Here is a 13,314-nt window from a genome sequence, read left to right on the forward strand (position 1 = left end):
TTATGTTGTTCTATATCTTCTAACTTTCCTACAATGATAATGAATACAACTAGAACAATTCTATTAAACAAATTACAAGTAAAATAATGTATTATTTTAGCATTATAGCAAGAGTTTTTTCTTTGTTATGTGAAAAACTAAAAAATTCAAAACATTGTGTTTATTTTGTGTCATGCAGTAGAACAAAATATTTTTTCTTTATCTTTTCAATGGCAGGATACAAAATCTATAACCAATAATATTAGACTATCAGTTGTATCAAAATTTAAATAAAAATATATTCATACTAATTCAAGGTTGTCTTATTTTAAAATAAAGTAGTATCTATTTTATGTATGAAGATAAATACATTGCAATAAAATTATTTTATTTTAAAGTAAATATAACTTTGCCAGATTTTAATTAACAGCAATTTAGGGATATCTATATATATATGCAGGATACATACTTTTTTTAAAACAGGAAGGTATGCTTTATGATATATAATCTTTTTACCACAAACTATATACACTTCTCAGATATTAAATCAAACAAATATACTAGGAGGATACTACTACTTGGGACCAGCGCAGCACTTTTACAGTAGTTCAACTTTTATATGTGACTTTAGTAACACCATTATACAAATAAGCCATCTCACGGGCATTGTTTTGGCAGTGTAAACCTATAAGACATGGGCTGAATTTCACAAAAAGTTCTGAAACTTGACAACTACTGCTTTAGCAAATCTTTGAACGAAATGTGCAGTAACAGGTGCAAGTGTGGCACGGTTGCTAATAGCTAACAGCAGGCACAAAAGCTTTCCTGCCATTTGGAAATTGGACAGAACAATTTTGAACTCTGATCTCCTGTTGCTCCTCTAACAATTTAATACATTCTAAATACCTGTATGTGGAAATAAAAAGTAACAGGACGAAAGCAGACTAGGGAGACTGCATTTCTACCAGTAAAATTTCTCAAATCAACACATTCATTGAGTTTCTGACATTATTCTTTGAGCAGCTGTCATCTATCTAATGCAAAATGTGGCTTTGCTTTGTCTTGTTGCAAAGGGAAAGAAAAGCTTTTGTTCAGAGCTTTAGAAAAGTTGGTTCAGTCCACATAATCCATTTTCTCCCTCAATTCTGAAAAGTAGCTAATGCTCATTTGGTGGGGAAGTGCTTCAGAGGAACGTTCTCTTGCTCCTTCTTTCACAAAATTACTTTATGGATAGCTTTCCAACATGTCACTCAACCTCAAAACATGGTGCAGGCTTCTTGGTGGATGAGCTCACATTATCTGAGGGGCGGTAGGAAAGCGTGCTCATTTTTGTTGAAAGATTTGAGTGGGATTTGGCTTTTGGGGGAATATATTTTAGAAGCTGGAGAAAATATTTTTTAAATTTTTTCCCCAGAAAGCCATAAAAAAGAGGATTCAGGCAATTGTTAAAATAAGCTATACAAATGGTGATGGGCATGGCAGTGTCCACAATATCTGCAATTCTACAGTCATGTATGATGCCTAGTTGAATCAATACATCCAGAAAAGTGAATATTTGGTGGGGAATCCAGGAAAAGAAAAAGAAAAGCACAATTGCCATAATTATCTTAAAAATATCATCATTTCTTGGCTTGTTCTTCTGAATTTCATAGGCCTTCTTTAGGGCCTTCCAAATAAGAGTATAACTTGTAAGAATGATCAGAAAAGGAAGCAGGAAACCCAGAATATTTTTCGTCAGGCCCAGTCCTATTGGGAGGGTTGAATTTTGGGACTCATAATGGAAAGCACAAACTGTAATATTGGTGTTCTCGATGAAAAATACATTTCGATGGATTACAGCTGGCAAACTGGCCAAGCCCGCCAGCAGCCAAATGATGATGCAGGTGACTTTGGCTACAAGCATTGTGCGTCGAAGGCGGGACTTCATTGGGTGAACAATAGCCAGGTATCGATCGATGCTGAGACATGTGAGTAGAAACACGCTAGCATACAGGTTGAAACTGACGCTGGCTGAAGCCATCTTACACAGGTAGTTGCCAAAGGGCCAGCGGTATTCCATAGCAGTGTAGACAGCCCACAGTGGCAAAGTCAGTAAAAAGCATAAGTCAGCCAGCGCTAAATTCAAAAGAAAAACACTGGCCACAGTCTTCAGTTTCATGTAAAAGTAAATGACTATCACCACCAAGCTGTTTCCAAATATTCCCACCACAAAGATGATACTGTATAAAGTAGGAATCATGACAAATATGTAATTATGCCTTCCAGCTTTGGGACAATCATCTTGGATTCTTTTAATACCATCTTCAGTAGAAGAGTTGAGAATCATTTTGATCTCCTGGGTTGAATTTGTCACAAACACTATATCAAATGCAGCTGGGGAAAATAAAAATAAAATGGTAAGAAAAGAATTCTAGTTGGAAACCACAAACAAACAAACATTCATTTCTCAGTTGTAAACCTAGTAACTCAACTTTAGTCTTAGGAAAAAATATTAGATCATATTTCCTAAGGAAACACTGTGAACTGTTAAAGTCTAAGAATGCACATTTAAATTTTAGAATGTAATTGCTTTTGTAGAGAATGGTAAGTATCATCCAGAGAAATGGAGTTTGGGTTCTATATGAATAAACCTGTCTAGGTCCTTTCCCTTTTTTCTATAAGTAAATCATAGTTTCTAAATTGATTAAAAACATAACCTAAATCTTAGAAAATACTACTGAATTAAATTAGTTTTTCAGAAAGACCTGAAAGTTTTCCTGAGCTAAGAAAGATTAACTCATTTATCATTAATTTCAGAAGTGTGACACATTCATATCTTATTCTTCAAACCATTTCTTTCCTCTCACAATCTTTACTTAGGTATAAAGATTATTAGTATTCTCCCTTAAGTGGTCAGAATAGCTACCTTCAGGTAACTGATGAATTGGTCACTGTGGCAATTGATTTAAGAGGGTTAGGAGGGAGGGCTCAACTTTGAAGAATAGGATTTTTCCATGGTTTTCCAGGGCTCTGAAGTCAGTAACCACTTACTATTTAACTTCCAACTCAGTCTAGCAAAAGTGCATGAATCTTCTAACCTTCATACCTGCCAGTCACTTCTGAAGTTCACTCTGTGCTTAACTATTTGTGTAACAAAGATGTCAAATGAATAGGTTTGGCTAGTATTATCAAGAAAGTATGTCTTTAGTGAGGGCTTGAGAAAGCAGGATTTTTAGAATTCCGGGAAGAAGCAGATGCTCAGGAATGAGCTGCACAAAGACGTGCAAATATTTGCTGATTTCCTAAATAATCAACAGTCAAACTATTTATTTATGTGATTTAGAAAATCAACACATTCTGCCCTGGATAAGAGTCCATCAGGAGGTCCCAGGAAGGAGACTGAAGGTGCAGTGAGAGTGACGTCACCGAATGTGGTGCAGCCACATTCTGAGGTGAAGGTCAGCACTGGGCACAGGCCAGGACAGCTAGGTGGGCAGATGTGCTAGGCACACAAATCCTGTTGCTCCAGTAGGAGCAAGTCCCCAGATGAACTTGGCTGAGCATTCTCTTGTAGCATCATGCCCTGGGGAAGAAGAGGAGCAGAAGTAAGACACCACTGCCATGCCAAGCATGGTTGTGCTTGGCATTCAGGAGAGCTGACACACATTCTTAGAGTATTGTTCATTTTGGTGCAAAGGGATGCTGTGCAAGGGATACAACCCCAGTAGTCAGCTTTTAAGAGATAACATATGTGAAGGAGTTCTTAAGTGGCCTCTTTGCCTTCTCTGAGTAAGTTGTTCTCCCTACCTAAATTTTTGGTTGTATGTCCTCATTATTGTTCCTTTTTGTATCTAGCTTATATAATCTACATCCTTTTCCTCTTTCACTCAGGGGGACATTAGCATTCACAAACAGGTGTTATCTACCCCAAATGTCTCATCTTTGGTAAAGCCTTCCCAACTTTTCTGAGCACTTTGACACTTTGGATGTAGGTTTGATACGTTTTTTTTTTTTTTTTTTTTTTTTTTTTTTGAGATAGATCCTTACTCTATTGGCCAGGCTGGAGTGCAGTGGCGTGAAACTAGTTCACTGCAACCTCCGCCTCCCAGATTCAAGCGATTCTCATGCCTCAGCTTCCCTAGTAGCTGGGACTACCAGTGTGCACCACCATGCCCAGCTAATTTTTGTATTTTTAGTAGAGACAGGGTTTTGCCATGTTTGCCAGGCTGCTCTTGAACTCCTGACTTCAGGTGATCCACCCACCTTGGCCTCCCAAAGTGCAGGGATTACAGGCGTGAGCCATGCTCCCAACCTTGACACTTTATAATCATCTGTTGACATATCTATGTTCTCCACTGGTCTGTCAGTTGCTTGTGGGGAGAGGCTGTTAAAGTTTACTAGTGTTTCCTTGTTTCCTTGTTTACTAGTGTAGGCCCTGGTACATTCCAGGAGGCAGATGATAAATGTCTTACGAATGAGAGGCTGAATGGACAAATGAATGGGTGAACAGCACATAACTTGCAGCTATGAATATAGAGTATTGAGACTAATTTCTGTGAAATTACATCTTAGTCCCTGCAGAGTTTCACAAAGAGTACTCAATGTCAACCTGGGCCTCACCTTGGAAAAGAAAACAGAAACAAAACTGAAACAAAATAAATAGAAAATTTCTTGGTGCTCTTCAAACTTGTGGTTTAGAAAACAGAAGATGAAAAGAAGAAATAATTTAACAGAAACTAGGGCTAGGCTTTTAGGGAGGTATGACTAGTTCTTCCTCACCCAGAGGATTTCCCTATACCTTGTTGATTTTCCAGTTCATCTTATTATTGTTTCTGAACTTACGCCAACTTAGAAGTATAAATTCATTTATATAAACACATCTTCTTTATTAAAAATTAATTAGTCATTAAAGGGTTATGGCTAGCAGTCATTTGTGCTTTAATGTGGATTAATGTACCTATTTGCTATCCTTTTAACCATCTATTAGAGATCAGCTGGATTTTGCTTAGAAAAAAATTAGAAATATAAAGGTTAAGGAACCTCAAAGGTTGAAAATGGCCTGGGTGAACTCCATAAGTAAAAATGAAGGCAGAGGTAAATATTTGGTTCAGCTTGGGCATAAGGGCAGTAAAAAATAGATGGGAACACACTTTATGCTCTAGAATCCCTTGGGTGACCTGAGCTGTGAGAACAGGGAGGAAATTTTCTTCTCCTTCTTCCCCACTTGACTCTACTTTGACAGCACACAACTCATGTGGGTTCCATTAATCCTGTGTTTGGAGTAAGTAGAATTTTATTAACTAGTCTCAAACTATAACCAGCATCCATAATACAATTTCTATGGGTAAAAGTCTGCATTTGTGAGAACCAATTTATGAACATAGTTTTGTACTCCAACTCCTTCACAGGCTGTCAGCCTTTTCTTCAGTTACGACTGATTCATATTGACTGGTATTTAATATATAAAAGGCTGCTTTGAACAGCTAAGGGAGCATCTCTGGAAACTTCAGCGAGGTATTATTATCGTAAAGAAAATTCACTTGAAAGAATATGGACATAGCACTGAATATACCAATCAAAAGAACATTTTACATAAATGTTTGTGTAATGACCAAGACTCTCTACCCAGGAAGGAAACAGATTTTCTCGTACTTGAGGGTGAAGGAAAAAGGGAGAAGAATTTTAGGTGATAGAAACAGTGGAAGGAAGCACAGGGAAGCAGAAATGCAAATAGCACATTCAGTGGATATTGATCAATGCATTACATGTTCACTGAACACCTACTATGTGTGGGTGTCCAGGATGCAAAGTGAATAAACTCACAGCTCTCCTCCTCTGCACTGTTTGAGTCTACCTGGGAGGACAGGAGCCTTAAACACAGTATTATCTTTAGTGTGTTGAATGTTATATCAGAGGCCTGTGGAATACTCTGTGTTTATCATTGACCCAGCTTGGTGGGGAGTGCAGGCTTTGGAGGAGGGATGGTGAGAGGACAGTGAGGGGGAGGGAGGGATCACGAGATGGCACCTGGAGACCGACCAGCCAAGGTGGAGTAGCGATGGTGTCATCACTTGAACTTCCCCCTTCTTACTAAGGCCTGCAGCATCATCTATGGGAAACAGCTCTCGTAAATTAACAGATATTGCACAATCCTTTTGGGGGTGTGGGATCTGGATGTGCACTGGGTATTTCTACATGGGACAGTGACATAGGCCATTTCCCAGTCTGCCCTGCTGCTACTGATAATCTTCCCTAGAGAAATTTGTTTCTATGGAGAGAAGGAAAGATGGGACTTTTGTGATTGATAGTTACTTTGGATTGATGATAAATGAGTGTGAAATAGTGGGGCTCTTTTTTCTTTGAAGCAGAAAGGATACTACTTTGGTGAGAAGTTGAAGGAGAGAGAGATGTAATTGACTAGAAAACCAAATTTGTGAGTCCTAGAAAGCAGCTATGTTTCAGCTACATCCTGCTTTTTTTTCCCTGGAAGGATTATAGGTAGGTAGAACACTGATTGAAAACACAGGAGGATCTACCTCTTCCAATTTTTCCTATTTCTGATCTTACTATTCCTTTTATCCAAGTTCTGTGGCTTATAAGAATTCCATAGCACTATTTTCCCTTAGGGAAGGGAAGATGAATTTGGGGTTGAAAGACTTGAAATGGAATCCTCTATTGCCACATACAAATCTGTGTGGCTCTGGGTGTCATCCAATTTCTCTGAACATAACCCTCAGTTTTTTCATCTGTAGGAAACAAGAACAGTGACATTTATTACACGTGATCTTTGTAGGAATAAAATGAGATAATGTGACAGCACTTGGTATATCTTTCACATATTGCTTAATGAATATGTTTTACTTAAATCTTCATTACTATTTTTTGAATACAAGGCAAACATTGATTCAGAACAGCCATGGGTTAAGAACGCATGAGAGTAAAGAAAAATGTTTATCATAGGTAAGTTCCTTCTGTTGCCATTAAAAGTCTAAAAATTCCAGGTTTTTGTTCTTTTGACGTATGAGTAAAAATAATCTTAAGCAGCTGAATAAATATGTCGAGAGTCAGGTGGGAACCTCAAGTCTGTGGCAAACAAAGGTGTTGGCTCATTGTGGCCAACCACAGTTATTTAACAATTGCTTTTTTAAGAGTTACCTCATATTCTTTGACAGCTTCCCTGGTTCTTAAAGCATAAGAATGAAGATTTTCTTTCCTTTTTTTTTAATTCTAAGAATGCTTTTCCCAAGACTTTTGATTGGAATATTAATACCTTCTTAAGCTTTTAGGCAAGCCAAAACCAATCTAATTAAATTGTTCATTACAAGTCTTTTTAAAACTAGTTTGCAATCTAAAGAAAAAAAAATACCCCATAGTTTCCTATGATAATAAAGAGAGAACCAAAAGACCAAGTAATTACATTTAGAATAATCTTCTATCAAAGTATCTCTCTCAAGCATCAGAAAGAATAGACCAGTGTTTGTAAGCCATTTGCTTACAGTGTTGGACAGCCCACTAAACCATCCTCTTCAATAAACTATTGTCTTTATTGTTCCTATTTTATAATTCAGAATTAGAAAGCAACTGTTTCTGCTTCTACACTGCTTCTCCCGCCCCACTCCACCACAGTAATGCCACAGGACATAACGGATAGCTATTCACTTGTGAATTCATTGACTCATAGAAATTGGCTCTAATATTTTTAGAGTTTTTAACTTGTTTCTTTTTCAGATCTACTTGTTCTTATTTCTTAGCCCTCTGTTCCTATTTTATGAATTCTACTTCGTTTATTTTCCCTAACATTTTGAATATATGTCTGTTAAGAATATCTACACAATTGTTTTACTATTTATAGTTCCTCAGGTATAAATTCTATTTATTACACCTATGAACACTGTTTCTTGATCATGGTGTTCTGCTTAGGTTTTGTAATCTCTGACTGTTCATTTTTGGTGGGAAGGCTGAGTATCTGGATGATGGTAGGCTATGAAGCTTCAGCTTGGGCATACAGCAGTCCCTTGATCTGGAATAATTTTTAATGCTCTTTTCTGAGCTTAGTTTTCAACCGTGTGTCTGTGTGTTAGTTTTCAACCATATATATATATATATATTTGCAGATACTACATGTCTGCAGTATTTAGTAAATTAGTATCTATACCACTCTCAAGCAAAAGTTTTCCAGACTTTCATCATGAATAGGTAGTGACTTTTCAGTTCCTGGCAACACAGCTTAAATTGCCTTTAGTACATGTGTCTAGTGGTCCTGTCTTTCATACTGCCAAAGTCACTGGAACTTTATCTCAGCTGTGTTATCTAGTGTTAGTCCTGCTCTGGCCCAATGTCTTAATTTTTATTCAGAGCTGTGATCTGGCATTTTGTATTTAAGGCAGGAAGGGCAGATTCCTTGCCTGCTTTGTCCATTTCATCTTTACTGAGTTTGCCCTACATGTTATTTGGAGGTGATAATTTCCAAATAAGTTGCTTAAACCTAATAGCTTTGGATTATAGTCATGACTTTTGATGAAGCATTTGAGCCTTTACAAATTGTATTTGCCTCCATACTGGGAAACCTGGCAGCCATGAAGAGGGAAGCATGGCAGACCACCTGGCACCATGGGGCAAGAGACAAATACTGCTTTCAAGTCAGATGCATGGGAGAATGCCATGATCTTGGTTGGTAATCCTAGCCCAACTTCATGTTAAATGCTTTCTTTGGAGATGTTTATGTTCACCTCTGCAATTCCTGAGTGAATATTTCTGTCAATGTAGAACATTTAATTAAATTATTAATGTCATATTAATTAAGTACTTAAGATTCAATCTCCTCAAACTTAATAAATGGCTCTCTGATATATATATACATGGTAAATAGTGGCTTCTGGCCCTCTTCCCAAGTCAATATCATCCACTGTTGTCTGACCTCACAAGAAATAAAAACAAGGCAAGCTGCTTTATTAATTCTGCATGTACCAATTGTGACTAACTGTGGTGACAGTGGTTAAATGTTCCATCCTTTCCAACTAGCCCCCCTTGCTTATCCAAAATAACTACGAACCCAAAGAACCCAGCTTTATGAAAGGAAATTCAGAAACTTTATAATTTATATTGAAATTTCTATTCAGGATATCAATTTCAATGAAAGTAAAATGTTAATCTCACATTTTAGCTTCTTGGGAATTGTTCAAGACTACTGTATATTAATGAAACTCTAAACTACAATTAAACTTCTCTCTACTCTAGAAATTCCTACTTACCATAAACTAACTTGGTTGTGATGAATGTCCCAGTTCCTCCCATACACATCACTATCTCAAATTCTTGGCTATTTTTGTTTTTATTTCAAAAAGTAAAGACAAACAGGCAGCAATGAAAGATATGTGATCAAGCCTAATTTACATGCTTTAAAAATCTTCCTTTGACACAAGAACAGAAAAACAAACACCACATGTTCTCATTCATAAGTGGGTGCTGAACAATGAGAACACAGGGACACAGGGAGAGGAACATCGCACACTGGGGCCTGGGGGATGGGGGGCTAGGAGAGGAACAGCAGGGGGTTGGGTGATTGGGGAGGGATTGCATTAGGAGAAATACCTAATGTAGATGATGGGGCAATGGATGCAGCAAACCACCACCATGGTACGTGTATACCTATTTAACAAACCTGCATGATCTGCACATGTGCCCTAGAGCTTAAAGTATAATAATAATAAAACATCTTCCCTTGACATGTTGGTGCTAGAAAATGCTCTTATGTTAAATATAAAAGGCCATGAATGGCATTCCAGGGTGTCTGGAGAGAGGAGACTCCAGAGACTAGGAGAAAAGAAAAATAAAACCTGACTTTGAAGAAGGCCTATAAGTAAATGAACCCCTGTCCTCTTACACTCCCAAATTCTTCAAACTTACGGACTCATAGAATTTTCCCACAAGAATTATCGTCACATTTCAATGGTTAGTATCTCAGCCATCATGGGGGAGGAAACATCATTTTTAATAATATGGCTCTTGCAAACTACTCACAAGCTTTTCAACAGAGAAAAAGGCAGCACTGATGTGGGCTTAGTCAATAACAATTGCTTCACCCAACTTGTGAATAAAACCACAGATTTCGTATATGACGCCACCTCACTTTTATTTCTTTGAAACTTTAATTCAGCAGCAGCAACTATTTATCTCATGTCAAATTCCATTTTAAGGGGTGTGAGGAAAGTTATTGGGGAGGAAAAGAGGCACTTATTAATTTGTACCCTTAAGAAATTATGATAATATTACAGAATTTATATGTATTATGGGTTTTATGTTAGGGTTATTGGCCACGTGGCAATTCATTTTAAAGCTTTTAACATTATACAAACCACATAATCATAAATTTTAAATGAAGCTAGAATATTCAATATACTGTACATGTTTCTCCAAATTGCTCGATATTCTGATTGCAGAAGAAATATTCTTTAATCATAGTCTGCAAATTGGTGGAAAATGCGGGAGTAGACTGAGGTTTTAATTTTAGCTTTCCTACTTGTTAGCTGGGTGACCCTGAACCAGTCATTTAGCTTCCCTAAACCTCTGTATCCTCAGGGAGTTGGTTATATTCTTTGAAAAGAATCTTCTAAAGCACTGAAATTTTATAATCCTTCCTTTGAATAGGTATGCATCTTTTGACGAGAAGGGCAAAATTGCTTGACAAGTAGAATAACAATTTCAAGAATTATAATAAGGCAGTTGATTAATGCTATCATATATTGTTAAATCAGCTATCAATATAGATACTTTTAATGCCACATTGATTTAATAATATTCTATATTAAACACAAGAACTCTTTGTATTAAAACAACAAAGTGAAAAAAAATTTATCTTTTACTCAAGATAAGTAAAGAAACAATATAAGATTATGATAGGCACAGTTTTTCCTTTCCTTTAAAAAATTGACTATTACTCAAAGAAATATTTTTCAAGCACAACATTTAGATAGCTGGTTGTGGTCCTAGACTAATGAAGTCAATGTTACGAGTTTGGGCCCTACCTAGTTTGTTTCATTCCATTTATGGCCAAAGGCTGTAAACCCTTTCAGACATCCCTTTTGTTATTTATTGACACTACCAGGTGAAATAGTACAGTTTGGAACATGGTCAAAAATCAAAATTAAAAGCTTGTCATGAAGTTGGAGAGTCAAGATTACATGGTCCTATGAAGAGGGGGGCACAACGTGATACTGTTAACATAGAAAATTGACCTATTCTCAGATTCTTTGTAACAAAATACAACTTTTTAAAGTTTAGCAATTAGTTAATGTGGTCTAATTGCCCAGATAAAAAAACAGAGGTGAGGGCAGAGTATCAGAAGTGACCTTCAAGAGAAAGTTTCAACATTCTGAAGAGTTAAAGGGCCTTTAAGAAAACTAATGCTATAAGGGTCATATTTATTTGATTTTATCACGTAGTTTCCTTTTCTTCAAACACAATTTTGTATGCATTATAGTTCTTTTTACTTTTTTTTTTTTTTAAGATCAAAATGCTGTAAAAACTGAGGAACAGCAGAACAATCTGGCAGAGAAAGCACTGGACTTCCGTCCTAGCAAACAGTCTGCTCTGCCAGTAACCAGCAGCACAATCTTACAGAGGCAGTTTAATCTTTCACTCTGTTTTCCTTTAAATATTGCAAAATATTTAGAATGGGAATATCAACACCTGTTCTCACCTCTATTTTATGGACTGCTAAAAATAAAAAGTAAGTTCTTTGGAAGACATAAAAGCATTTTTAAAATATAAAAGGGTAAGTAAAATGAATTTAATTAAAGAAAGCTCAGACTTTGAAAATACTGCTAAATTTTTTTATTCAGAAGCTCAGCAGAAATATTTTTCATTAGTATAATGCTTTTATTTGAAGAATTATAACAAGACACTTGATTAACCCTGAAAGTAAAGTAAAATAGTAGATTTTGAATTGCTTCTACATTTAATACTTGTGGCAGCAAATGTTTGGGTACAAACTGACCCCTCAGGGCAAATCTGACCAACAGATATATTTTCTTTGGTCACCAGAGCATTTACAGCTTTGGGGATTTGAATTCTCTGTAGTTCACTAATACCCCTCTATTTTCTGGTTCTTTAGTTCAGTGCTGTCCAAAAGAAATACAAAGTGAGACACATATATAATTATAATTTTTCTATTAAAAACATTTAAAATGTAAAAACAGGTGACATTAATTTTGATAAAATACTTTATTTAATGCAATATAACCAAACTATTGTCATTTCAACATGTAATCAATATAAAATTATTAAGATACTTTACATTTTTTGTACCACGTCTTCAAAACCCAGAGTATAATTTATGCTTCCAGGACACCTCAGTTAGACTAGCCACATTTCAAACGCTCATCACACTGGGCTGGCTCCTGTACTGAAAGCACAGTGTAGGTGCTTTACTCATGGAAGTCCCCTAGTTGGCCCCTCCAGGAATGGTTCTGAAAGTGTGGTTCCTGAAACCACAGCATCCTCATCACCCAGGAATTTGTTAGAAATGCAAATTTCTGACCCCACTACAGACCTACTGAATCAGAAACTCTGTGGGTGGGGTTCAGCAAGCTGTGTTTAATGAGCCCTCCAGGTAATTCTGATACACACTAATATTTGAAAAGCACTACCTTGTAGGCAACTTAATTTGCAACTCTGGCTTAAATGCTGATAATCCTGATTAACAGGCAAAACCAAATCCAACAAACAATAAAAGTACACTCAGCTAAAATATTTTCATTTAACCTTTATGAGGCATCAAAAACTAAATATGAGAAACTTACTCATTAAACTGCATATTTCTATTACACATTCAGGACTGGCATAAAGTGTGCCTAGCAGGATGTCATCTAGTAAAATCCCCTTTTCAGCTGCTTATAGATATCTGAAATTCCTATAATTCACATAGGGTGGAATACCCACCTTCATACTGTCTCAGGCAGAACTAACATCTACCTGAGAAGAAACCCAATGGCTCAGGTGAGAACCAGAGTTAAGACAGTAGGAAGAGCATAGTGGTGGGAACCAAAAGTTCTGAATCAAGCACATGATTTACCTCCTATGAACTGTGGGGCCTTTGGCCTTTCACTTGACCTAGGAATATCATTTTCTCCCTCTGGAAAATGATGGTAATGATAATGTTCATGATGAGGATGATGAAGCAGCAAGCATGTGTCCAGTCTGGTGCAAAACATTGTTGAAAACACTGAATGAGATCATGGATCTGGAAATGCTATGAGATCCTAGAGCTTTGGGACTTTTGTTGGTGTGATTAAGTTCACACTGTGGTGTAAATGACTAATTTAATTTTTTTTTCTGTGAACAAATTTGGATAAGAGA

The 13,314-nt window shown here is 36.6% G+C and overlaps 1 protein-coding gene across 2 annotated transcripts in view; it reads right to left on the minus strand.

Moving 5' to 3' along the window:
* Nucleotides 1-346: 346 nt before the first annotated feature.
* Nucleotides 347-13,314, minus strand: part of AGTR1 (angiotensin II receptor type 1) — a 45,702-nt gene continuing 32,734 nt past the window's right edge. For both annotated transcript variants that reach the window (XM_032263830.1, XM_032263837.1), the window contains exon 3: nucleotides 347-2,352. In XM_032263830.1, the coding sequence (XP_032119721.1) occupies nucleotides 1,226-2,305 (1,080 nt within the window). In that variant the 5' untranslated portion in view covers nucleotides 2,306-2,352 and the 3' untranslated portion in view covers nucleotides 347-1,225. The remainder of the gene's footprint in view (nucleotides 2,353-13,314) is intronic.

This window comes from Sapajus apella, unplaced genomic scaffold (genome assembly GCF_009761245.1).
Source record: "Sapajus apella isolate SASKATOON/1434 unplaced genomic scaffold, GSC_monkey_1.0 scaffold4, whole genome shotgun sequence".
NCBI classification, from domain to species: Eukaryota; Metazoa; Chordata; class Mammalia; order Primates; family Cebidae; genus Sapajus; species Sapajus apella.